The sequence below is a fragment of the Cyprinus carpio genome, chromosome B6 (genome assembly GCF_018340385.1).
Source record: "Cyprinus carpio isolate SPL01 chromosome B6, ASM1834038v1, whole genome shotgun sequence".
Taxonomy (NCBI): Eukaryota; Metazoa; Chordata; class Actinopteri; order Cypriniformes; family Cyprinidae; genus Cyprinus; species Cyprinus carpio.
This window is the reverse complement of record NC_056602.1, coordinates 29,029,334-29,056,174: the sequence shown is the minus strand read 5'-3', so window position 1 is coordinate 29,056,174 and position 26,841 is coordinate 29,029,334. Positions and strand designations below refer to the sequence as shown.

The 26,841-nt window shown below is 34.1% G+C and overlaps 1 protein-coding gene across 1 annotated transcript in view; it reads right to left on the bottom strand.

Moving 5' to 3' along the window:
* The window catches only part of necab3 (N-terminal EF-hand calcium binding protein 3), a 38,975-nt gene extending 14,547 nt beyond the window's left edge, over positions 1 to 24,428 (bottom strand). Inside the window, 5 exon segments of the mRNA XM_042726672.1 lie at positions 322 to 419; positions 1,036 to 1,061; positions 5,547 to 5,655; positions 18,700 to 18,724; positions 24,142 to 24,428. Of these exon segments, the coding sequence (XP_042582606.1) occupies positions 322 to 419; positions 1,036 to 1,061; positions 5,547 to 5,655; positions 18,700 to 18,724; positions 24,142 to 24,264 (381 nt within the window). The 5' untranslated portion in view covers positions 24,265 to 24,428.
* Positions 24,429 to 26,841: the final 2,413 nt, after the last annotated feature.

The window sequence follows — 26,841 nt, the reverse complement described above, 5'->3', positions numbered from 1 at the left end:
ATGTTATATTTCAGTTTATTTTATTTTTAGTTTATTTTTTAGAATTTTATGTGCTTTTGCAATTATTTAACTAATTTATTTATTTATATATTACTATTAAAATTTATTCATTTTATTTAGTTTTATTTATTTTAAATCAGTAACTTATTTCAGTTAATTGAAAATAATTGTTTTAATTTTCTTTTAGCTTTTAGCTTTCTAATATTTATATTTTATTTTATTGCAGCTTTATTTCAATTGACAAAAATATTGTACTAGCTTTATTTAACAATAATACCCCTGGCTGCTATATGATTTGATCTCATTCTGATCTTAGTTTACCTCTTTTGTCTTGTCCATCGCCTTTAGGACGGCGACATTGAGCTTCTCTAACGCTGACAGAACATCCAGGTATTCCCCAAGATGCTGGGAAAAGTAATCTGAAACAAGAAAGAGGATGAATTATAGATCAGATGCTTGAGTTTGAGAGTCAATGAATTTAGTTTTATAGTGAACTTGGTTTTCCGGTTCAGTTTTTCCATGGGGAAAATTCACTTTTAAGATATAAAACCTCCCACAGTGAAAAATTTAAATTAATTAAAATGAATTATTCACATGCATTTTAAAACGGTGGCTAATATTAGCTCAAAAACATGCAAGGATGCACAAAAATCCACCGGAAAATCTAGTGCACCTTTGAAGTATCATCTTTATAATACAGTTTTAAACATATTATATAATCCTAATCTGGCAAGCTTTTCAAGACGGATAATATGCAAATCAGGGTACAGCGGCGGATGTGCAGATTCTCAATATAGTTGGAAAGCTGAGAATTAAAAGAAGCATGAATTCAGTCAAAGCAGATTGTATGACCTTGCAAGCGAATAACAAACCACTTCTGCATTCTTACAGGAAGAAAATGTGAAGTGTGTGACGAACGTGAGAACTGTCAGTAAATTTGTATTTGTTTTTTTAAATGACTGCCTTTTGAAACACTTCTTCAATTTTTGTATTTTCTTCCCAGGATGGTAATTTAAAGGAATAATCCACACCTACCTGATAGTTTGTCTGTATCAAGGTTACTGGAAAGAGAAGAGGAGAGAGAATAAAATGAGTCATAAGAAAAAAGCCTTAATTGAATTGGAGAAGAGTCAAGGATTCGAAAGCGGTGTCATTAGCGAGGAGGATGTGTGGGCCGTCCACAGCTTCAACTGAGTTTTAAAGTGTAAACAGTCCAATTATGCTTGGTTCTGTTAACATCGCAGGGCTGAGGTGATATTTCTCAGCAGATGGTAACTCGCCGAGATAATGATCTCGCTAATGGGGTAAAACCACTATAATAAAAATATTCTATACTTTAACACCTTATGACTTTTACAAACTCAGATTTACACTAAAGCAGTTTAAACCAATTTAATAAATCATGTGCAAACAGCTGGTTTCCACACCAGTAAAGTGTCTATATAATATTTATAATGTTATATAAACACCATTGCATAGAATAGTGTCTGTTTTATAATGTGTATTGCAAATCTGTCATTTGTTGCTATCTATCTATATATATCATCAAGCCTGCATATATATAAACAAAAAAATATATATATATATATATACAGTACAGACCAAAAGTTTGGAAACAATACTATTTTTAATGTTTTTTGAAAGAAGTTTCTTCTGGTCATCAAGCCTGCATTTATTTGATCAAAAAATACAGAAAAAAAAATTATATTGTGATATATTATTACAATTTAAAATAATTGTTTTTAAATTTATTATACTTATCACAAAAATAATTTATTTCTGTGATGCAAAGCTGAATTTTTAGGATCATTATCACATGATCCTTTATAAATCATTCTAATATGATGATTCATTATCAAAGTTGGGAAACAGTTCTGCTGCTTAATATTTTTTCAGAACATGTGATACTTTTTTAGGATACTTTGATGAATAAAAAGAAAAAAAAAAGAAAAAAAAAAGAAGCTATGTTTTTAAAATATAAATATTTTGTAATAACAATATACACTACTGGTCAGTAATTTGGGGTCAGTAATTTTTTTTTCTTTCTTTTTTTTAAATAAAATCAATACTTTTTATTCAGCAAGGATGTGTTAAATTGATAAAAAGTGATAGTAAAGAAAATATATTATTAGAATTTTTTTTTTTTTTTTTTAATTCAATGCAGTTCTTTTTAACCTTTTATTCATCAAATATATCAGACAGCAGAACTGTTTCCAACACTCATAATGAATCAGAATATTAGAATGATTTCTAAATGATCATGTGATAGACTGGATGTTACATGTGACACTGAAAGGCTGGAGTAATGATGCTGAAAATTCAGCTTTGCATCACAGGAATAAATTTTTTTTTTTTAAGTATATAGTCAAATAGAAACTATTATTTTAAGTTGTAATAATATTTCACAATATTACTGTTTTTTCTGTATTTTTGATCAAATAAATGCAGGCTTGATGAGCAGTAAGAAACTTCTTTCAAAAACATTAAAATAGTAATGTTTCCAAACTTTTGGTCTGTACTATATATATATATATATATATATATATATATATATATATATATATATATATATAGTTATACTAAATCTCCATATTAAAAAACATTTATAAATATTTCTATATTTCTAATCTCTATAATCTGCATAAAGCAAAGAACATCCACAATTTTCCCTCAGTTTTGTATGTGCATAAACTCTATTACATTTCATAGTTTCTTATAATGTGTATTGCAAATTTTATATTTGTTGTTAACAAAAACAACAAATAAAAGATAGAATTTTATATTAAGTAATATAATATAATATAATATAATATAATATAATATAATATAATATAATAATGTTTTAAAATATAAAAAAATATACTATTTAATATTATATACAGGAGATGAAAATACAGATTACATCTTTTATTCTCAATTTAAAAAGATTGCAAAGTCCTACATTCACATTATAAAATGAAATACAAAAATATCCTCACCCAAAAATAAAATGCAGATTATCCACATATTTGATAATAATATTAAAAACCCAAATATGACAATCTCCATAAAGCATCAGAATATAATATAATATAATATAATATAATATAATATTATATAATATAATATAATATAATATAATATAATATAATTTTAAAGTTGAAAAATACACTTAGAGTTTTTGTTTTAAATAATTATCACTTAAGAGGATTGTAAAGTCCTTGGTTAACACTGTTAAAATAAGACACAAAAATATATGACCCCCAAATCAGAGCTATACTGTAGATAATCACTGTGAGTTATTAGTCTGAAGGAAACATGCCAAAGAATACAGCATTGAACAATCACACCATCCCACACCTTCTGGATTGTTCATTTTCATGCTGAACACCATATTCATATTTTCATGCAGATGAAAACAAGTCTAAATACCCCGGTGCGTGTTGTCACATTAAATCGACATCACAGCCAAAACACAATTATGAAAACAGAGACTCAGGCTCCGTAATTGGCTGGATTTGCTTTGAGTGCTCCCTGATAGCATTAATGGACTTTTAATATTTCACTGAGACTGAGGGGTTTGGAAAAAGCGACAGGAGAAAAGGGACTAGTTAAATGAACTGGGTAATTGAATTGCATGGACAAGAGCGTCCAAACTGATGTCTATTAACACACAGACTACAAAAACTAATCTTTATTTTAAACATAAATGGACCACTTCACCCTTACACAAAGAAAATATATTTCCTTATATATTAAAAAGTGTAATACTATTGAAAAATTACACAACTATAGGGATGAACTCAGATAAATCAGGACATATATATACATGTATATATATTTATATGACATATGGTGACATATAGAATAGAAGGTTTACATATGTACATTCTCTGGGTAGATATAATTTGGGTATATAATTTTATAACATATATTAAATCCCCATAGTAAAATTTGTATAGCTACATGTTAATAATACATAATAATATATAATGTTTTTTTTTATATGGTATTGAAACAACTATTTGTAGCAACTATATATATATTTTATTTATATATGCAACTTTATTAAAATGAAATATATACAAAAATCTTTATGTTTATGAATATTTTTGTACTACTTTTTCTTTTAAAAAAGTACATGCCTGTTTTTTATATTTACTTATATAATATCAACATGTTTTGATGAGTTCTAGTCCAAGCTAGATATACTATATATTACATTTTCCAGTTTCTATTAGGTTTCATGATTGTTTTTTCTTCAGTTGAATATATTTTATATATGTACATATATTACCTTTGCATATGGGTTAGACGGGTGAAATCACACAGTCTTTAGATTTAAAGTTCCTAAAAGTACGCTTGAGATGCATTTGTCTAATTTATGCCCACTAACACAAACTAAAACAAACTCAATCAACTTCATATAAAGAAGCAATAAAGAACACGTGATCTCATTACACCATCAGATAATTCCCAGTGGTCTGCGAATCAGCAACGTCGTAATGAGGACAAGAGCTGTTTAAAAAGAGTCGAGATGCACGCTTTGCATGGAGCAGACCTCTTTTAGACTCTAACTTGACTAGACTAATTTACTCCGGGCATCTGAATTCAGTAATTACGCAGTGACCATTCTGACTGATTGCAGAACCATGCTCCACTTTCAGAGGAAAATCTGAGCTTGGACCTTTGTGTGTGTGTGTGTGTGTGTGTGTGTCACAGCTCTGCAATGCAGTTCTTTTGTGGAGTCAAATTTGCAGCTTTGTTCTGTCGATGACTTGGCTTCCTGGAACACAATTCTCAATGCTTTGATTCACACACGCCACCTCGGGTTAGACTCTGATCCTCCTGCGTGTCGACGTTCGACTGCTTGTTCGTTTTCGCTGCAGATGCTTCAAAAAGCAGCGCAATATAATCATGCCTCTCTGAAAGGCGACTAATTAGGGAACGGAAATGTAAGGTTGCCAAGGATACAGGTCACCCAAACTCAAAGGCTAAACTATGGGGAGAGTTTACAAAGTACGAACTGTGCCCACTGATTGCACGCTTTTTTGCATCTGATTCGCTAAAGGAATTATGCAAATCAAATATCGATGCAAAAAGGCATGAATAATTAGTGCAGGGCACTTGTGGAGGATGCAACAATCAAGTGACTTTAAAGTCACTGCACTGCAGTATAGTATAGTATAGTATAGTATAGTATAGTATAGTATAATATAATATAATATAATATAAATAATATATAATATAATATAATATAATATAATATAATATAATATAATATAATATAATTTTATTTTATTGCTATTAAAAATTAAAAATAAATTAAACAAATAATAAAATAAAATATATACAAATTATAAAATAATTTTTTAATTGTATAATATAATATTTAATATTACATTTTGAATTAACAATTACAGTCATGTTTTTTGGGTAATTATCAAGCATGCTTGCACTGAAAATAGTGACGGTGACTTATAAACTGGATTGTGGGTGATTACTGAATAAGACAGGTTTTTGTGAATTGGTGCATTTGTTTATTACAGTATGTTTAAAGTACATACTTTGTCTGCCGTCCATCGATGGAGTAGAACAGCTCCCGCAGCTCGTCGGTTGTCAGTATCCCATCTGCAAAATACGCTTTGAACTCCTCGAAGGACAGCTTCCCATCATCTGCAAGAAGATACAAGAGAGAATCAGCAATCAGAAAATCTGCTGCTAAGCTTCCACCCAAGGGTTTTTTTTTTTTTTTTTGAGACAAAAGGGTTTAATGCATCAAAATGTTTACTGATATAGCTGGTGTTAATGCTAATTATCATTAAAGTGTCACAAGTGTCATCTAAATATTTTCCTATTTACCTTTAGAGCATAAATTCTATGTCGATACTTCATGAAGAACTAGTTTAGAAACACAATTTTTTTTTCTTTTTTTTTTTTTTTGGAAATTAGCTTTAGCGTAAATAAATGACAGAATTACATATTCGTCTGTGTTTGTATGTTGCTCCCATTAAATAGTTGTTTCTCACTCAAAAAGTGTTAAATCTATTTGGACTTCATATGAAGTTAAATGCCCTACTAATATATAAATCAAAATCAAAATAAAAAAATCAACATAAATGGTCAACACCGCCGACAAAAAACACACATGTAGACAAAAAGAGACTGGCTGATGGTCATGCAAAATGACCAATCACAGTTTGCTTTGCTTTTACATGCTGTCTAGGGGTAGGTTTAAAAAAAGTACAGAATTCGATAAACAGTTGCTTGTGCATATCTAGTTTATTTCCTCAAACAAAACTGAATCTTCTAAAGATTTGATGCCACAAACCTTTGGAAATTAGCTCTTAATCTTCACTCGTTCATGATATCTTCACTTCACAATTGTTCATAATATCATCTCAGCATCTTATGCAACAATCAGGTGAGTTTAAAGTGAATGTACAGCATCACAAAAACATCTGAATTGATCTTAAAATGCAGAAAGTGTTCTTGACCACCGTGCATCTCTATAGATGCAATTCTAATGCTCTTCGCATTATTTACTGCTGCAATGATGATCAATAAAAACTGTAGACAAAAGTCTTTTTAAAATAATATTAAGTTTACAGCCAACCTTGCATAAGCAATAATGCATTAATTAAGTGTGTTAATTGCACCAGAGAAATAGCATTGAATTTTGTAAATGAGTTGCAATATATAATAAATTTCAAATACCCATTTAGACAGAAATAAACATGCAAAGCAACCGATCACAGTTTGTTTTGTTCTTACTTGATGTTAAGGAGTCAGTTTAAGTACAAAAAACTCTGTGTACATGAAATATCCTTTAATTGTGGAAACGTGTGTCTATGCAAAAGTAATGCAGATTTCAATGAACAGTTGAAATAAGATCAATATTAAATCAATTTGATTATCTGGTAGCCTGATACAAAAACCTGTGCACCTTGACTCTTGAAATTGCAATGCAGTCTGGTTGGAGCTTGCAATGTTGACTAGTTCTGTGCAACATTCATCAAACAATCAGTAAAATGACTGGAGGCTGAGACAGCTTTTACTTCGTCTGAAATACAGTCTCCTCAGCCCACGACGAGTGTCTTTATCAGGTCAGATAAACACCTGGCAGTGCTTTTTACTGACAGCAGACGTCGTAGATCAACCTTGATATGTGAACTACCATCTGCTGTCAGTGCATCTGCTCTTATTATTAGGTAAAGTGGAGAAGGTGTCATCTATCAAGAGTCTAAAGAGAAATATACACGTCTATATGTGACAGCACTCATTCATGGCTGACAGATCGTCTACATCACTTCCTCCCTGAGCACGTCGCTGAGCATTCGGCTCTGACATTTATCAGCCTCCTGAAAGACACCAGAGGTGCTTTTAGTCCCTGTGGTTGTGCATTTGAGGTTTGACGACCCTTCAGCCTGAAGTCAGGTGCGGCGAATGACTTTTCACAACATGAATGTGAGAGGAAAACTCTAAGAACTCTAAGGTGTCTAAGATCTGAAAAAGCCAATATCTACTAGCCTAAGAGAAAATCATGTGCAGAAAATACTATCACAAGATTTGTATGTTTTCTGAAGGAAATACTGGAGAAATACCTGTGCAAATCCATGCCAAAAGTATTCTGAATAATATTATCAAAACAAAAAAACCAACCATAAAAAACAATACACATAAAAAAAAATTCTTAAAAAAAACTAACATTATAAAACAGTTTATTGAAGTTTTTTGATATCATATTTGATGCATCAGGTATTTATGGCTCATATAGTCTGATATAGTGAGAATATGGAGGAAAAAACTAAATGTAAATCAATGAGATCTTTAAAACATAAAAAAAATGCATATAAATAGGTTATCAGTGGTCACTCTATATCTCTAATAATATGTCTTAGTAAGATGAGATTGAAACAAATAATGCAATGCAATGCAATGCTGATTGAGAGATGAAGAAATAAAGGCTCCTCAGAAGATGTGAGATGTTCTGGAGGCTTGTGAAGATCATTCCTCCGCTGAGGAACAGTGAAAGTAAAGCTTCTGGAAACAAACGCTCCTCAAAAGATCCTGATGATCAGATTTCAGACTAAAAACATGATTGATGGAGGATCAAGTAAAGCTGAGCTGCTTCAGTCCAGTAAGAGTTCATCTGGAGATATTACTGCAGTTATTCTGACCTTTACTTGATTAAAATGAACAAATATGTGACAGCAAAAGATGTTTGTACAATTATACTAAAAGACCTTTGACTAAAAAAAAAATCACCAAAAATTAGATCAAAACAACAATAACAAAAAAGATTTAAAAAACTTAACAAGCATAAAATAAAGTGTAAAAGATAAAACAGTAAGACATAAATAGGAAATAAATTCAGAGGAAGTTATTATATTTTCTACAGTGATATATAAAGTAGCCTGAGTTTGCGCCTCTGAGAACTTTTATATTGGAACAGAGAAAAGTTTCAGGCATCAATCAAAGAGAAATTGCAATGAGAAGCAGTCTGTCTCCAGGGCCAGAGATCAGACGAGAGCATCACTTCACTCCTCTCTGAGAAACAATACAATGGAAATTAAAGTCAAACACTCAAAGCATCACTTATTAAAGCACACATTTTGATCTAGACATCAACTATTGATGAATCAAAAAAGAACAATAATTAGACTGATTCTGTTTAAAAGGTAAATGGTAAGAGATCAGAAAAAACAGAAAGGAAACCACCCTGAAAACCACGCGGAAACAGGAAATCTCAACAAGACCTCAAATCTGATTCACAAATCTGCACAAAGATGGTTTGAATGTTTTTTTTAAAGTTAAAAAATATTTTTTTTTGTGTCCAAATGGATTCTTAATTACACATGAGGCTCACAGAGACAGTGGACACATTCAGCGCATTAGAACACTGTCCAACGTCTCCAATTAATTCAAGAGCAAATTTGACGGCCATCTGGGTTCAGTCTCTTCAGAGACGTTATCACTGATCAGACTCTCCGCTTCAGAGCCAAATAGTGCCACCTTCTTCATTCTGTCTAATTCAAGTACAAACTAATCAGCCAAAGAAGCACTTAAAAAAATATCTAGCGTAGAAATTTAATTATGCTGGAAGAATCATCAGCACTTTCAGAGCAGAAAGAAAGATTGCAGTTTTCTCTCCAGAGAACTTCTTTAAGTCTCTAAAGCACATTTGGATGCTAGCAAATAACTGTGATAATCAATTAAATTAATTAAATGTACCAATTTCAAAACAAATTTAAATGTTAATCATAATAAATAAACTTAAATATATTAAATGTGTATCTGTTTGCACAATATGAAATATTACACAGAAGTGATAAAAGTTAATTTTAATATATAATACTATGATGCCATTTAAAAGTTTGGGGATTGTATGATTTTTACAGCACTAAACTGATCAGAAGTAACAAACACATTTATAATGTGTTACAAAATATTTTTATTTAAAATAAATGCTTTCTAACTTTCTATGCACCATCATTTCTAAAGAATAAATTACATGAAATAAATTGTGATTTTTTTTTTATGTGAGATTTTATGTGAAATAAATTACATTTTAGTATAAATAGACTGTTACTTTAAATTGCAATAATATTTCACAGTTTTACTGTTTTTACTGTATTTTTGATTAAATATATGCAGCCTTGGTGAACATAAGAGTTCTTTCAGGAACATTCAAAATTCTTACTGATCTCAAACCTTTGAACAGTTGTGTATACTGTATTTAAAAACATATTTAAATATAAAATAAAATCGGTTATATTTAAAAATATATATTTATGTACATTACATCTCAAATATTGTATCAAATGCATTGGACAATATGAGTTAAATTGTTAATATGCATACATTTAATAAGGAGAAATCACTTAATTTAATAACAAAATATCCAATATGCACAAAAATGCAATATATGCAAAATATGAAATTATATTACAATTATTTGTAATAAATATTTGTTTGATGATATGATGAACACCATATGGTAAATTGTGCTTTTTTTAGACTGATTCAGGCCACATCTAAAACATCCTCAATCAGATTTAAACATGAAAATTGGAAATGAGCATCAAGCTCGAGTTTGGTCATCTATGGATTGTGCACATCTGCTTTGTTTTTTTCTTGCTTTAACATCGCCAGACATTTCTAGGTCAAAGTTTAATTCTGAGAGCTATCTGAAGTCCAGTAAGAGCTCCAATCTGCCGCAGCTCTTGTGGTTAATGGAGACCCCGGAGAAGAGCGTTTGGCTCTCAGGAGACTTTTATCTTCTCTGCTGCTCTGCCTTATTTAGTCTCAAACGAATGTGCTATTCTGTGTTGTTGTGTGGGGCTCAGCAGACTCTAATGCATCTTCCTAAGCGTTTCCCACCCATCCCATCCCATGCTGTGCTTCAAACACATTTCCTTCAGCGAGGGTGGAGCAGTGTGATAGAACGTCGTCTGCTACAGTTACTTTAGGGATCTATTCTGTTAAAGCCTAATTTGTTTTCCCTTACACACACATCTGCGCTTTTCAAACACTTATGGATTTGGGGTATTTAAAAAACATTGACAGCACTGTTTATTTCAAGCGCCAGCTGAAAACTCATCTCTTTTGATGCTACTTGACTTCATCCTAAATTAAAAAAATAAAAAAACTTTGTCTTTCTCTTTATTTATTCCTTCCTCTTCTAGCTTGTACTTTGAACAAATGCCTGAAACTTGGTATTATGAGCGCTTCCTGTGTCTGTTTGCCTCTTTAAGAACAATCTCTTTATGTATTCCCCAATTGTAAGTCGCTTTGGATAAAAGCGTCTGCAAAATGACTAAATCTAAATGTATTTGCATGCACCTTTGGGTTGTTTTAAAACTAAATTCACTAAAGGAATTAATGCAAATCATTATGCAAACATGCACATTTGTGCATTGCGATCAACAAAAAAAAAAAAAATACAAAAAAACCTAAAAATATCAAAAAAAAATTCAAAACAAAATAAATTCTGTAAAATGGATAAAATTTTCCAGTCTATCTTTTTCACTGGAGGAAGTGTTTTTATGGATTATTATTATGGATAATTATGAAAGAAATGGTTTGAAGTTAAAAACGTCTAAATGATGGATTTGTTTCTTACAAACATGCAGCTTTTGTCTTCTCCAGATGTTAACTGATGGACTGGAGTGCTGTGGATTATTGTGATGTTTTTATCAGCTGTTTGGACTCTCATTCTGACGGCACCCATTCACTGCAGAGCATCCATTACTCAAACAAATACTCAATGCTAGATTTCTCAAAATCTGATGAAGAAACATTGACCTGAGGGGCAAATTTGCATTTGTAGGTGAATCCATGGTACGACAAAATTACCAGGTATTTTAGTTCTGCACCAGAGTTTAATATTTTTCACACTGGTAAATTTGCTCTCCAATGGCTTGGCACTGAATGTACCTTAAAAAGTGAGTGATTGTGTCAAAAGTCACCAGTTGTTCACCGGAGACCGACTCAGCAGTCCATCCAGAACCTACCCTGCGGGTCAATAGCAGACACACGACTCTTTTCTCCTGCCCACGTCTGTCCATCGCTGTAAGGATCCAAAATAATTGCCAAGAGTTTCTTTGAGGCTAAAACGTATATTACATCTCACAGCTGTCACAATGGGAGAAACGGCTGAATGTCAGTGTGAAGGAGACTTTCTGAGAAATTCATTCTGTGCATTGAAGAAAGAATTATAATTCATTCTTCATCCCTGCTTGAACACAAGCTGAAAGTGTCAGTAAATCATCAAGAGCGTATTCAAATAAATATACAGCAGGTGGTCAGACTTAAAGCTAAATGCATGTATTATGCATGCATTAAATTAATGTGTTAAACATAAATAAAGTCTAAGATGAGGACATTTTAATAGCTTATGAGCTGTTTGGATGCATAATTATGCATTTATGTATGAGTTACACAATTACCCTGCAGTAACAAGACACTGCAATGATATTGCAAATGAATACTTTATGCCTAAAGTAGTTTTATTTCCACACAAGGCAAAAACGACTGAATTTCAATAGTTAAAGCACATTTTAAAAGAACCACTGTCTTTCTATGTACACAGAAACTGATTTTTTTTCAAGACTTGGTTCAAAGGAAATTCTTTCATATTAAATGCGAGAGAGACAAAGTTAGATTTGGATTTCACAGGACAGTTTCTGGCTTTTGTGCGAGCTGCCAAGACAATGCTTTATTTCATCACAAAACCTCCAGTCATCTGCTTCTTTAAGCTCTTTCGCATTCACAATTGCAGTTTTTTGCATGTCATTTTTCATCTCAGTATGGCTGTCAGATAAACTTTACTAAGAACAGATCTGAAAAAAGGCAATTTTTACAGATAATTCAACTCAAGCTAAGGAAAAGAAGACAGTACCTTGAAAAATAATAAAATATACAAAAATAAAATAAAACCTAATATTACTCTATATAAGAAATTGCTAGGGTGTTGTGGATGGTTGATTATCGGTCCCTAGTCTCATCAGTCTAAATGCACCACAATTATTTACTTATTTTATTAATTATTCACCTATTTTAAATATATTCGTAATTTCTCCTCTTTCCTGACAATCATTGAGGTAAGTTTTAAAGCCTATTAGAATATAACTAAAATGTCCTTATAATTGAAGTTATGAAAGCAAAGCATATCCCTGTATAGAGTTTTGTATATATATATATATATATTCATAAGATATAATATAGTTAAGTGATATCACACAAGCAAGAGTGCTGCTTTTTCCCGAATATCAGCATGTGTGCACAATCACAAATGTGATTATAATTTTGAATCATTTGAGTCAGTGATTCTAAGATCCATTTGTTGTGACAGTCACTTGCTTCGTTTCTAAATGAATCAGTCATTTTGAACGAATCGTTTTAACGAATGATTCAATGAATCACCCATTAAGGGGTTAATTAACTCACCCAAAAATGAAAATTCTGTCATTATTTACTCACCCTCATGTCGTTCCGAACCTGTAAGACCTTTGTTCATCTTCAAAACACAAAATAAGATATTTTTGATGAAATCTGAGAGCTCTCTGACCCTGCATACACAGCAACACAATTGGCACATTCATAGTTGCGTTGCTATCCAAAACTTACCAGTTTGTAACGACACCACCTACAATACACAATCTCAAACATATTACAATAACCATTACATACATAAATACAAAAAAAAAAATATACTTATATTTCCTCCCACACACTCAAATATTGTTTAATTATCATTATAAAAATATATATAAAAAAAAAAATATATATATATATTTTTGTCAGTTTCACAGACCCATACTTTCAACCCCGGCATCCTCATAAAAACACTCATCTTTCCTCTCCAGTTCTGAGAGGTTTGCTCCGCCGCTAACTCAACCAGCAGCGCTGTCAGATTGAGTCAACAGATGCAACGCGAGCATACAAACACTCTGAAACACGACCCAATCTGTCTGTTTGTTTGAGCGCTGAGAGAAACACACACTGAGAGAGGGAGGAATAAAGAAGGGATTGAGAGGGAGACAGCAGGAAGAGGATGAGAAAGGACGGAGAAATGATGAAAACACAGACAGAAAGCTAGAACATTTGCAAAGCGCCTGATTTGGGGAAGGAGGATGCAGAAGAGCAGAAGGGAATGCGGTGGCTGAATGTGAAGAGACAGTCGCAGTGGGCGTTCTCAGCCTGTTTTGAGGCCTTTTTCGTTACATTCTCTTTCCCTCTGTGTGTGTCTGTGCTGACAGCTCCAGTATTTCGGGCCCCACCGAAGGGGCCGTCAGACACGCTTGACGTGCCGTTTGTCACTGGATTGGCCGGCAGTGATGGACCTTCTTTCAGGCAATACGCTTCTGTTATGTAACACAGATGACTTTGGGGTGACACAGCTAGTAGAAGTACAAACTACAACCAGAATATTGAAGCAGTTAAAGCTGCAGCATGTAAATGCAAATCTGGACATAATGACTGTTTTCAAACAGGTTTCACAAACTATACCGACCCTGCTCCTTGTCTGTCATTGGACAGTCAAACAAATAGCCCCGCCCCAAATTTGCATGATTGGTTGAGCAGTTTTTGGGCTGCAGATGAATGTTAATTCATGAAGTTAAACTACCAATAACTGACTTTATTGTGACTCTAAAAACATCGGAAACTATTTGAATGTACATAATTACACATAACTGTTAACTAGCAGAGTATTATATCATTACAGCATTGAAATTAAAAAGCAATTGTCTAAATCTGCCACTGGTGAATGCTTTAAATTTTAAATAACCCAACTAACCCTTAACATGCCCATAGATGTATTTTCTTACACAATACATGTTTTTAGTATATATTTAAACAATTAAAAAACTACAATTTAAAAATTTAGAAAAGAAAAGAAAAGAAAAGAAAAGAAAAGAAAAGAAAAGAAAAGAAAAGAAAAGAAAAGAAAAGAAAACATCTTAGAAATGGAGCCTTGGCAACTGCTGAAATAAAATGTTTAAATTAAAATATTTAAATTATTAAAATTAAAACTGAAATAAAAATAAATTAAAGCTAAATAGAAATATAAAGAATAATAAAAATGCAAAACAAAATTTAAAATTAGAACTAAAAAAAAATAAAAATTTAACTTAAAACTGAAAAAATTAAAATATTAATAACATAAATCTATATAAATCAATGTGTCAATAAATTAATGTGATATAAAACTAGAAATAAAAAAATGTGAATAAATACCACAATACCACACATAAATAACTCTAAAATAACTTTTTTTTTTTTTGTAAGTAAAATGGGTCTTGAACAGTATATCATTTTAGGACAGAAAACAAAACAAATGCTTATAGGTGGTATTTCACATTCACATAAAAATTAAAGGCCTTGAATGAAAATATTTAATTAATACTCTAAACTTAATTACACAGCCCTAATCAGTATAATCCCTTCCTCAAAGTGAAATTTCAAAGTTTAACAACCACATCCCAGAAAAGTTGGCTTTAGAAAGAACCGGTAAGAGTCTGCTCATCACAGGCCTGTGGGAGAGCGTTCATTAACTAGGTTAGTGTGAGCAGGACGGGCTGGTTTCAACTCAGCTTCTAATCTTTAAATAATCTCCCTTCAAGTCGCTGAGCTGGAAATCCTCACTGGAGAGCTATAGCTCGACTAAAAGCTCAGTTTATTCTCAAGAGGAGAATAGCAGCCAAACTCTGTTTTTATTTCCCATTCGTCTAGTGCAGTGCTCTACTTAGCAACCGCGCTCTAGTTTGACAGCAGCTCACTGCATCGACCCTTTCTGATCCATCATTGGCTTACTGGACGAAACTCGACTTGGGAAATATTAAAAAATATTAAGATTGTTGTTAGGTTGTGTAGGTGGTTGCTAAGGTGTTGTGAGCAGTTGCTATGGTGTCACAGGTGGTTTCTAGGGTACTGTGGGTGATCGTTATGGTGTCGTACTATGGTGTCCTAGATAGTTGCTAGGATGTCATACAGTAGGTCGTTTCTAGGGTGTTGTGGGTGGTTGCTATGGTGCCTTAGATGGTTGCTAGGGTGTCATGGGTGGTTTCTAGGGAGTTGTGGGTGGTTGCTATGGTGCCTTAGATGGTTGCTAGGATGTCATAGGTGGTTTCTAGGTGGTTTCTAGGGTGTTGTAGGTGGTTGCCAGGATGTCATTTAGGTGGTTTCTAGGGTGTTATTCGATTGACCTGGGTGGTTTCTAGGGTGATACAGGTGGTTGCTAGGGTGTTGCTAGGATGCCCTAGGAGGTTTCTAGGGTGTTGTGGGTGGTTGCTAGGACGCCCTAGGAGGTTTCTAGGGTGTTGTGGGTGGTTGCTAGGACGCCCTAGGAGGTTTCTAGGGTGTTGTGGGTGGTTGCTATGGTGCCTTAGATGGTTGCTAGGGTGTCATGGGTGGTTTCTAGGGGGTTGTGGGTGGTTGCTATGGTGCCTTAGATGGTTGCTAGAATGTCATAGGTGGTTTCTAGGTGGTTTCTAGGGTGCTGTAGGTGGTTGCTAGGATGTCATTTAGGTGGTTTCTAGGGTGTTATTCGATTGACCTGGGTGGTTTCTAGGGTGATACAGGTGGTTGCTAGGGTGTTGTTAGGATGCCCTAGGAGGTTTCTAGGGTGTTGTGGGTGGTTGCTCCAGTGTCATCGGTGGTTCCAATGATGTTCTAGGTAGTTGCTATGCTGTCCTAAGTGGTTGCTAGGGTCATCAGGGTGGTCACTAAGGTATTCTGATTGGTTGCTAGGTGGTCCATTCTCAACTCTCTGATATTCAAGTTTCAGCTCCCTCCTTCGATGTACATCTGTGTTTTTTCCACCTCGTTTTGCACATTTTTTGCAAGTAAAATGGCAAAGATTACAGCATGTAATATTAGAGGTCTGATTAAACTCACTATGAGCAGTAATAATATTGATGCAGCCTTAGCAAAGCCCACCAACAATGGTATTTCGAATTCTCAAAAAAAACTATTAAAATCAGAGACTCCACTTCTCTTTCGGTTTCTCTCCATTCTTGGTCATGATGAGAGCATGATTGAAGTGGCAAGAAGGTAATTGGCATTCTGGAACAATAGTAATGACCTCTGAAAGGACTGTGCTGCCCCAGCGACAGCCACTCAGTTCTGATTTGTTTGGACAGCGTGTTGTTCAGTTCATTTCGCCCTCGCCATCCTCGTGCATTACAGGCCTTTGAAGAATAAACAGGCGTTTCGTGACAGGCTGGCCATTGGCTCCGGCTCAGATTAAGCAATGGGCGACCCGCACATGTGCCTGAGGGACCCCGATTACTCTCAGGCTTCAAACTCATCAGACATTATGCATTATGAATAAAAATGAAAAGTTTTTTGCAACCCCCTGTATTAGCATTCCCAGAAATTACAAAGCAAATTCTCTTCAGCACCCATAGGAAAGAAAGATGTGACCTGATTAACATCGCAATTGTATTCTAGACAGAAATAAGATTAACTGAGAGGCAAATAAAGATCTCAACAGTGTCTCAAACTGTGCTCCAGTCTGAGAAGCAATCAAAAGTCTGAAGAAGATCAGACAAGCAACAGCAAGAGTTCACCAAAAAGTAAATTTTTTTTTCATAATTTACTCACCCTCATGTCATTTTTTTCTTATGTTGAACATAAATAAAGATATTTTAATGAATTTTGAAGAACCAAACAGTTGTTGGTCCGCAGTCAGGAATATAATACTATGGAAGTCAATGGGGACCAGCTTTTTTCAACAACATTTTGGGTAAACTACCCCTTTAAAGAGGACCCCATACAGGTTTGGAATGACATGAGGGTGAGTAAATGATGACAACATTTTGGGTAAACTACCCCCTTAAAGAGGACTTATTATGCCCCATTTTGTAATATAAGTCTCAGGTGTCCCCAGAATGTGTCTGTGAAGTTTCAGCTCAAAGTGCACCACAGATTATTTGTTATACCATACTGAAAATGACCAATTTTAACAGAAATGTGAAAACGTGCTGTTTTTGTGCATGTCTCTTTAAATGCAAATGAGCTGACGAGGGTGGAGCCTTTACAGCTCATGCCTTAGATACTCCACCAAAACAAAACATCTGATTTACATTTGATTATTATGTCATGTGCACATGACATTGCAGTTTGTTTGACATCATGAAAGTTTATTATTTGCATGGTTTTTCTTCTGATATACTGTTTTCTGTGCGCACATGTCTGAAATTATCTAAGGAGCTAAGCTAATATAAGGCAGAGATAGGCTGCGTTCGAAATTGCATACTCTCTTGATTACACCTGCAAAAAAATGTATGTTCTATAAGTAATCTGGACATACTCCATGTGCCATATTGCCGTTGTGACCTATTAGCTTCAGTTGCATTGCGTCACTGCCATTAAAAAATGCTCTCCTGTGGCCTTATCTGATTGCTTATTATCCATCATATGCACATTTCAGAAATTTGCGCTGGAAGTAGTACGTCATTCTGGTACCTTTTGCCACCTCTTGTTTTGAGTACTGTGAATTCAGACATACATCTTTCATGACACACTGTTTTTCGCCTACTATATAGTAGGGAAGTATGCAATTTCAGATGCAACCATCATTACCAGTCGTGGGCGGGGCCTGTTCCAGAATGACGTTACATTCTTGAACAGCTTTGAGATACTGTTACTGATTTATGGGGAAAATAACAAAAGTGGATGGATTTTTTTGTGTACACACTGCAGTGCAGACACTTAACAATGTTCAAAAACAATATAAAAGTGCATTTTGCATTATAAGTACCCACTGAAGGTTCGATTTACAGGGAATGCATAAATAAATAAAATGTATCATTTGAAAGCTCTAAAACTCACTCAACCAAATGCATGAATGTAAATGTTGAGATCTCAATATGAACTCAAACATTTCTCATCATATTCTTCCATGATTAAATGATCTGAGCTGCTATTTGCATTAATTTTATTGGCTCATTTGTGTCATTGTATCTAATCTATAAACTGTCTATAAACATCTGAGACAATGTTGAACTCATTTACGATGTTGAAACCAATGCATCAGGATATTGCTGCAGAATAACTATGCAAACGGTTTATTTACAGTGACTAAGCAGAAAGCAAGAAAAAATGCTTTTCATTTCATTGATTTGAATTTGAAATAAGACTTGCAACTGAACTGCTGCACAAAAGTAACAAGAGAAACAATTTAAATGTGACATAGCAAAAGGTCAGACTTACCGTTTTTGTCAGCTCGACGGAAAATCTGTGGAGAGATAGAGATAGAAACAAAAAACAGTCAATGGGCAGTTTATCAATATGAGCAGCATTCAGAAGCGTAGAAGATTGGTGGAAATCAATACTGAATATAATTTAGCCTGAATGTCTTTAATGAACTGCCCCTTTAGAGCTTTACTGTGTTTGTTTCTGTTGTTAATTATCACAATTTATATGAACTAATTTCTTTGTGAATCTCTGTTAAACTGTAATTTATTTCTGTGATGTGCAGCTGTATTTTCAGCATCATTACTCCAGTCTTCAGTGTCACATGATCTTCAGAAATCATTCTAATATGCCTTACTACTCAAGAAACATTTCTGATTATCATCAATGTTGAAAACAGTTGTGCTGCTCAATATTTTCGTGGAAACTCTGATACATTTTATTTTTCAGGATTCACAGATGAATAGAAAGTTCAAAAGAACAGCATTTATTTGAAATAGAAATCATTTATTTTATTATCAGTGTCTTTACTTTTGAGCAATTTAATGCATTTTGCTGAATAAAAGTATTAATTTCTTTTTCTCTTGTATATAAAAAAAAATGTTGTCCCCAAACTTTTGAAAGATAGTTTCGTTTTATAAATAAATGTTGGCACAATTTATGTTTGGCTAAAAACAAATTTCAAGCATTTCAGCAGAAGTCTTTAATTGTGTATAATGTTTGTAAGAAATGGTACACACAGACTCAAAATCATCATAACGTAACAAATGGTTGCTGTTTGCTCAAGGGCAAAGCCGGCATTTTTTTTTTTTTTTTTTTTTTTTTACCACTCCTGCTTCTTCCACTGGCTCCTCAGGCCAAACATATCAGATTGTGAAGGTCTGAGACTCATTTGAGATTCAGGGTGAGAACATTTCTGGACAGTTTGATTGTGAGGATTATGTAGGTGTTGACAGTACAATCATCTAGTGGCTAAACACAGCTCTTTCACACCTGGACGCGTCACCACACTGTTTTAGAGTTGTTGTATTTTTGACTCCTCAAGTGCTTTTAACACCATCTGACCTTCACTTTCGATGGGCAACTTACTGTCAATAAAAGTCGATGGCCACAAGGGTTTATTTACAAGTCTCAGTCTTCAATAATATCACATTACCTGCAGGTCTCTGCTTATTCTGTGACTGAATTAGTGAGGCTGCGTACAAGGGTCTAATATATTTCCAATATAAATATAGGTTCTAGGTCAGAAAACTATGTTCTATTACAAAATATTATATGTATCATTTATAGCATGTATTTTATTTGTAATGTGTTTACGTGATTTTTTTTTTTTCATATGCACAAGTTCTGCTTATTTTTCCTCATTTTTTTTTTCTCATTAGCATGCTATCTTATTTTTTGAAGTCACTTCTCTGCTGTTTACTTCGTTTATGAAGCTCTGGTCTTTGTAAGCACCACTACTGAGAGCTGTGTTTCTCCTCTGGGATCTACATACATTGTCAGGTGGCCAGTTTATTATATCTTATAAAACACAGCTGCACGCGTTTGAATTTTACAGGAAAACAAGGCAAAAACAAGCTAAATAAAGGAGAACTGAAGTAGTGTGTCACCTTCAGAATAACTACTCAGCTTTTCTGTCTAGGCCTCAGTATTAACAACATAACCATTTATAAAAAGCAGTTTGTGCAAATGGATGAATCTGAGATCTTTGAGATTTAATTTAAAGGAAAATTTCATGCAAAAATGTCAATGCTGTTATGTTAATCTTTTCCTCTGATGAAGATCTGAAATCTCATTCAAGTTCATGTATAGACAAAAAAAACCACATATGATCCAAAATTTTACACAAAGATAATTACTACAATTTTATCAGCTGTTTGGACTCTCATTCTCATTCTGACGGCACCCATTCACTGTAGAGCATCAGTTGATGAGACACTGATGTTCTTTTCTGAAGAGACCAAATATGACTGAATGTTCTTTTCTTGCAGTTTCACAAAATTAACAAAACACAAACAACTATCCACTGAAGAGACCAAATATGACTGAATGTTCTTTTCTGGATGAACTATTCCTTTAACATTTACATAAAAAGTGCAGTTTCACAAGCTTAATAAAATACAAACAACTGGCTTGCAGAATTAAAATGTCATTCAGACAAATGGTATTAACTAAAACCAATAGTTGCATTCACACACTGTGTGCATTTGGCTGAGAGCCACACACAATCAAACCAGCGCTGACTAATCCCTTTAGAGCAGATTAATCTAAGCAAAACGACACCGGGATGGAGATTAAAAGGTGAAATATACTTCGCTTATGAAAAGCAGGTCGCATGTGTGTTGATTCTTCAGCTTTATATGACACAATAAGGTTTGTAAAAGCCAGATGTGCGATAGTGCATTGCCAAAAGATAAGTGTAGGATAATGCATCATTAACAATGTCCTTTAAAGGTCATCTAAGCTTCCTACCGAGAGATCGTTTCCAATGGCTCTCTGGCAGGTGTTGAGCCAGTGGGGAGACACGGGTCCTACTGACTCCGTTCACTAGAAAGAGAACAAACGATTCACAAAGCACAATATCAGTTGAGTCACGGTTTATAAATAGGCCTGACAGCATCTTAGTTAATCCAAATCTCTTTCTCCTTCAGAGCCCACGGTTCAGTATGAGCACACAAGAGCTTCAAACGCGGGCCGAGGGAATTATAAGTAGCTGTTCGCTCTTCTCATGTCAGTCGGCTGTAGAAATTTCGAGGATATGGACCCGGGAAAGATGATTAGCAATTATCGCCTCGGGGAGCGAATAAATACCTCCCACAAACACAGCCTCTGTCCGAGTGTTGCGAGAAGCGATATTTCAACACTTGAGACACATTTTGAGACAAGCAACTTTTAATGTCATGTAATATTTTAATTAGCAGGTCATGTACCTCATTTCTTTCAATTTGGGTCATTTATCCCTAGGGCAAATAATCTCAATCTGATATACATACATAAAATTTTCATATATTAAATATATTGTCATATGTGAAGTAAAAATTATATGAAACTTATTATAAATTGAAGCGATTTCATATATTAACAGGTCTAGACCAAACAAATACATATGTTTATGTATGTGTGATATATATTTGGACATATAAATGTCATGTTTCCATCATTAAACCTGTCCAGCATGTTTATATTATATAATATAAAAGATAGACATGTACTTAAAAAATACAAAAATATATATAAACCTTAAGATTTTTCGCATATGTTCTTTTAATAGTTGCATATATATTGTTGACATATAACCATATATATATAAAACATTATATAGATCATATTAACATATTCACATTTACAAATTTTACCATGGGAAGTTTATAAATATGTTATAAACTTATATTTTCATCTACATAGAGAATTCACATATGTGAAAATTATATATAAACTAATAATTAATATTTATGAAAATATCACTCTTGATATTGGACAATATATGTCATATATTTTATTTCCATATACATGCTGCTATTTTCATGCCAGACGGTATGCAACGCCCTAGCAACCACCTAGCAACACATTAAAACGCTCTAGAATCTGGCTGTGAGTTCTTGCACTTACAATGACCTCTTCATAAAATTTAAAACTCTAGTTTGGTGATGATATGAGAAGGCTCAGTAGCAGTTCCTGCAATATTTAATTTCATGCATAACTCTACATCCTGAAGACAAATTCATAAATAAGAGATGCTTCAACATGATCTGAAATGCAAGACAAAAGACAACAACATTAGCAGTCGTCTCTTTAATGGAACTATGAGAATATAAGACAGAATCACACGCTGAGATCAGCCTGCGCTTGAACAGATTGAATTCATCCGAGCAGCGCAGCAACATTAATCATGAGGCACATCAGAACTGTCAGAAAACTTTTCTGTATTTGCAGTGATGCTCAAAGACACGCAACTCTTCTTCCCCAAGCGCAAACTAAAGGACCAAATCTTAAGATACAAACACAATCCTTTGACTTTTTGTATCTCCATATGCTCTTAATTTACAGACAACAAAAGCTGGAGCTGCGTGTAAAGTTAACATAAAATCTCTGCAACCCACAATGTGACGTGAAAGGAGGATATGAGGATATTCAAGAATAAAAATGTAAGACGGGACTTGATTTTATCCATCTGGAATTGATTAGATCAAGAAAAGCAAGCGTTTCATATCACAATGAATGTGGATTGCAATGGAAGATCCATTTCACTCTCCAGAGCTTCTCCACTTATCCCAGTGGTGATGCTTTTTTTAAATCAATCATTATATTAAATAATTTACAAAACATATACAACAACAATTACAATATTATTAAGCAACTACAAAAAAAAAAACCCAAAAGTATATTTCTACCAGATAACATTAACCAAAAGGAGAGTTGTCTCAGAGACAAAGCAAGTTAATGCTTTTTAATTAAAGATTGCACTAATGAATCATGCAAAATGTGTTAAATAAGGTCAATTTTGATTTCAGGCTGACCATAAACAAAAACATACATAACCACACCAAAAAAACACACACAAACACACACACTCACACACACACACACACACACATCCTCTCTGTTGTCAGACCCCCTCTATGACAGCTTACTTAACCCTGCTGAGAGAACATCTGCAACTTTTTATCTGTCACTAATACAGCTGCACACAGCCTTAAAGGTGCTGAAGCAGGAACTGCTTGTACAATGATTTTACATTAAACACATCCACAACACATGCAATAAACATGCAAGACAATTATATAATTATAAAAAAAATTTAGAAATTCTGAACAAAAACAATAATAATAATAATATGAACACAAAAACAAACATTAGAACACATACAATATATATCAAGAGAATATATCACATTGCATTGTAGAAAAGAAGGAAATCGTGACAGACAGGTCCCTCAAATTTGCTTCATCAGTGACTGCAGAAATTGTTTAATTGTACAACATAAATGCATAAACGCATCAAAGTCAATAAGCATAGATGACAAGGGAATGTGAATGAGAAAGGCATTCTCACTAATAAAAAGAGATGACAATTTATGTTCATATGTATATTAAAGCCTCTTTATTATATATGCATTATGTCTATATTTAAATATGTAAATTATCTATATATAGTGTATAGCTACTGATGTTACAATGGAAGACTAAAAATAAGACATGACATTGCATTTAGGTTTTCGTTTTCTTCTGCTTTATAATCTCATAAGCTTATGCATTATTTATTCCCCAAATTGTACCTATAACAATCAGTGCTTTATAGCATAACCTATTTTAAGATTATATTTCTATATGTGCATAACCACCCTTTCTATCTGTCCTACATTAATAGAAGTAACAAAATGTCTTGTGTTCTTGGGTTCAAGGTTAATGTTTGCATGGTCACCTATTGGTGGGTTCATTGACCGAACGTTGGGCTACTTACATCGTGAAAGATGGGCAGTCCGTGAACCGCATCCTGCATCTGCTGCTGCTGCTGTTTGGAGCGGAGATGCTCGCGCTTCGCCGACTGGAGACACATCGTGATCATTTCGGTGCACGCCAACATCTTTAAACGAGCTGTTTAAGAATTTAGGAAGTAGAATATGCACTTTAAGACACCGATATACAAGCAGATCTCGGAACTGGGGTGCGAACAGAAGCACGGCGCTAGTCTTCAGGGAGAATGCTGCTGATGCTGAGGAACACTAGTGAACGCCAAAGAATCGTTCTTTCGACTGAACCGGTTCTTTGAATGACTCGGACGAACTGATTCGAAAAGCGCTTGTGAATCACTGGACCAAAGACTTTGTGGATTTTTTTTCTTTCTGTTGACAAGATTTATGGAGTGCTAAAAATGCATATCCAAAATCTTTAACTTTGACTTTTAACCAGGCTTTATCCACAGTGGCAATTTCTGTTCTGGAAATATGTGCAAATTAGCACATATTTAATTAGACAATGTCTCATCTATCTATCTATCTATCTATCTATCTATCTATCTATATATCTATATCTATATCTATATATATATATATATATACACACACACACACACACACAGTGCATCCAGAAAGTATTCACAGCGCTTCATTTTTTCCACATTTTGTTATGTTATAGCCTTTTCCAAAATGGATTAAATTCATTATTTTCCTAAAAAATCATACAAACATTACCCCCTAATGACAAAGTGAAAGAAGTTTGTTTAAATCTTGCTCAATGCTTTGTTGAAGCACCTTTGGCACCAATTACAGCCTCAATTTTTTTTTGGGGGGGGTATGATGCGGCAAGCTTTGATCATCATAATTTGGCAATATCTGCCATTCTTCTCCTCGCCTCTTCACCTCTCAAGCTCTGTCAGGTTGGATGGGGGCAGATGCACATATTCAGGTTTCTCCAGAAATAATTAATTGGGTTCAAGCTCAGGCTGTGTCTGGGCCACTCAAGGAAGCCACTCTTGTTGTGTGCTTAGGGTCACTGTCCTGTGAAGGTGAACCTTCTGTCCAGTCTGAGGTTCTGAATACTAGGTTTTAATTAAGGCTATCTCAGTATTTTGATGCATTAGCTTTTCTCTACTCTGAGTTCTCTGATGTACTCTGACGCTAAAAGAACAGCCCCACATGCAGCAGGAGGCTGCTACCAGCACATTCTGACCAGCACAATTCCAAGTTAGTGTTTTCATGTGAGGAGAGGACTGAGTCTGGCCACACCTCCATAAAGCCCAGATCGGTGGAGTGTTGCAGTGATGTCTGTTCTTCTGTAGGTTTCTCACATCTGCACATATGATCATGGAGCTCAAGAGTGACCATCAGGTTCATGCTTCTGTGAATCTTCAATGCTGCAGAAATCTTTCTATACCCTTCCCCAGATCTCTGCCTCGATACAATTCTGTCTCGGGGGTCTACAGACAAGTCCTTGGACTTCGTGGCTTGGTTTGAGCTCTGACATGCACTGTTAACTGTGGGATCATCTCAAGGATGATCATTGAAAACAGGATGCACCTGAGCGCAATTTTAAGTAAAGGCTTATGATTTAAAACATAATAATAATAATTTATATCATTTATTGAACGTCATTTCAGATATCTGTTAGTTTTCACCCTATTAACATATGATGTCTTGCCTTATGGTAAACATTTTGACTGTTGGACATACTGGACAAAACGCTTCACTGAAATGAATCTCCGAGCGAACCGATTCGCGGAAATGATCCAGACTTCAAAGAGCCACCGACGAAGTTCTCGCGGTGTGTCTCCACCTCCTCGGATGCTGATTGGTCCAGCAGTAGCTCAATGGATCACCCCTTTCACCCGCTTTTGCTAGGACAAATCCATTTATGCTATTAACAGCAGTTTCACTAAATAATATGACATGATATGACAACGAATACATAAATAAACATCAAGTAGAAATGAGTTATAATGAAACAGTACTTTAAATGTCGACAGGTCATCTAAGAGCCACAATTAATATAGACATACCTTTATAATAAAACACATATTCAGTGTATTGAAAAGAATACCATGGTACGTACCTGCCCTGACAGACAGCGCCACCTCGTGGAAAACCAGCCCCTAAATCATGTTAATAAATCCATCGCCTGCTCTTTCTGAAGTACTCACATGCATTAAACACACCGCACACACCTGCCCTGTACAAACGAACATCACATTATCCTCCCGAGACTTAGCTTTGAGTTTTTGTCTCTGTAGTGGACATTATATTTTAGTGAATTCCTCTGAGACTTCACATGTCACAGTTTTAAGTCTGGATGTCCAAGAGCAGAGATTCCCAGTGTTTAAAGTTTCACTATGATCACTCCTTGCTCTGTAATTATGGCATTAATTTAGTGATAAATTGCACATCCTTATGGAAATATGATACTGTTTTGTAATTATCAATTATCTGATTAATTTTCAAATTGTTTGTCATAACAACACGGACACCTCTGGAAAATGTTATGGGGTTTAAATTCAAAATATGACTACCTGTTATGAAAAACAGGATCGATTTCATACACGTCCACTGTAGAGGACACCAGGACTAAAAGCATACTTATTATGCATTTTGGGAGACATAACAAATAAATAGGGAAATAAATCATATTTCAATTTATTTATATGAAATATTAGATAATATTATGAAAA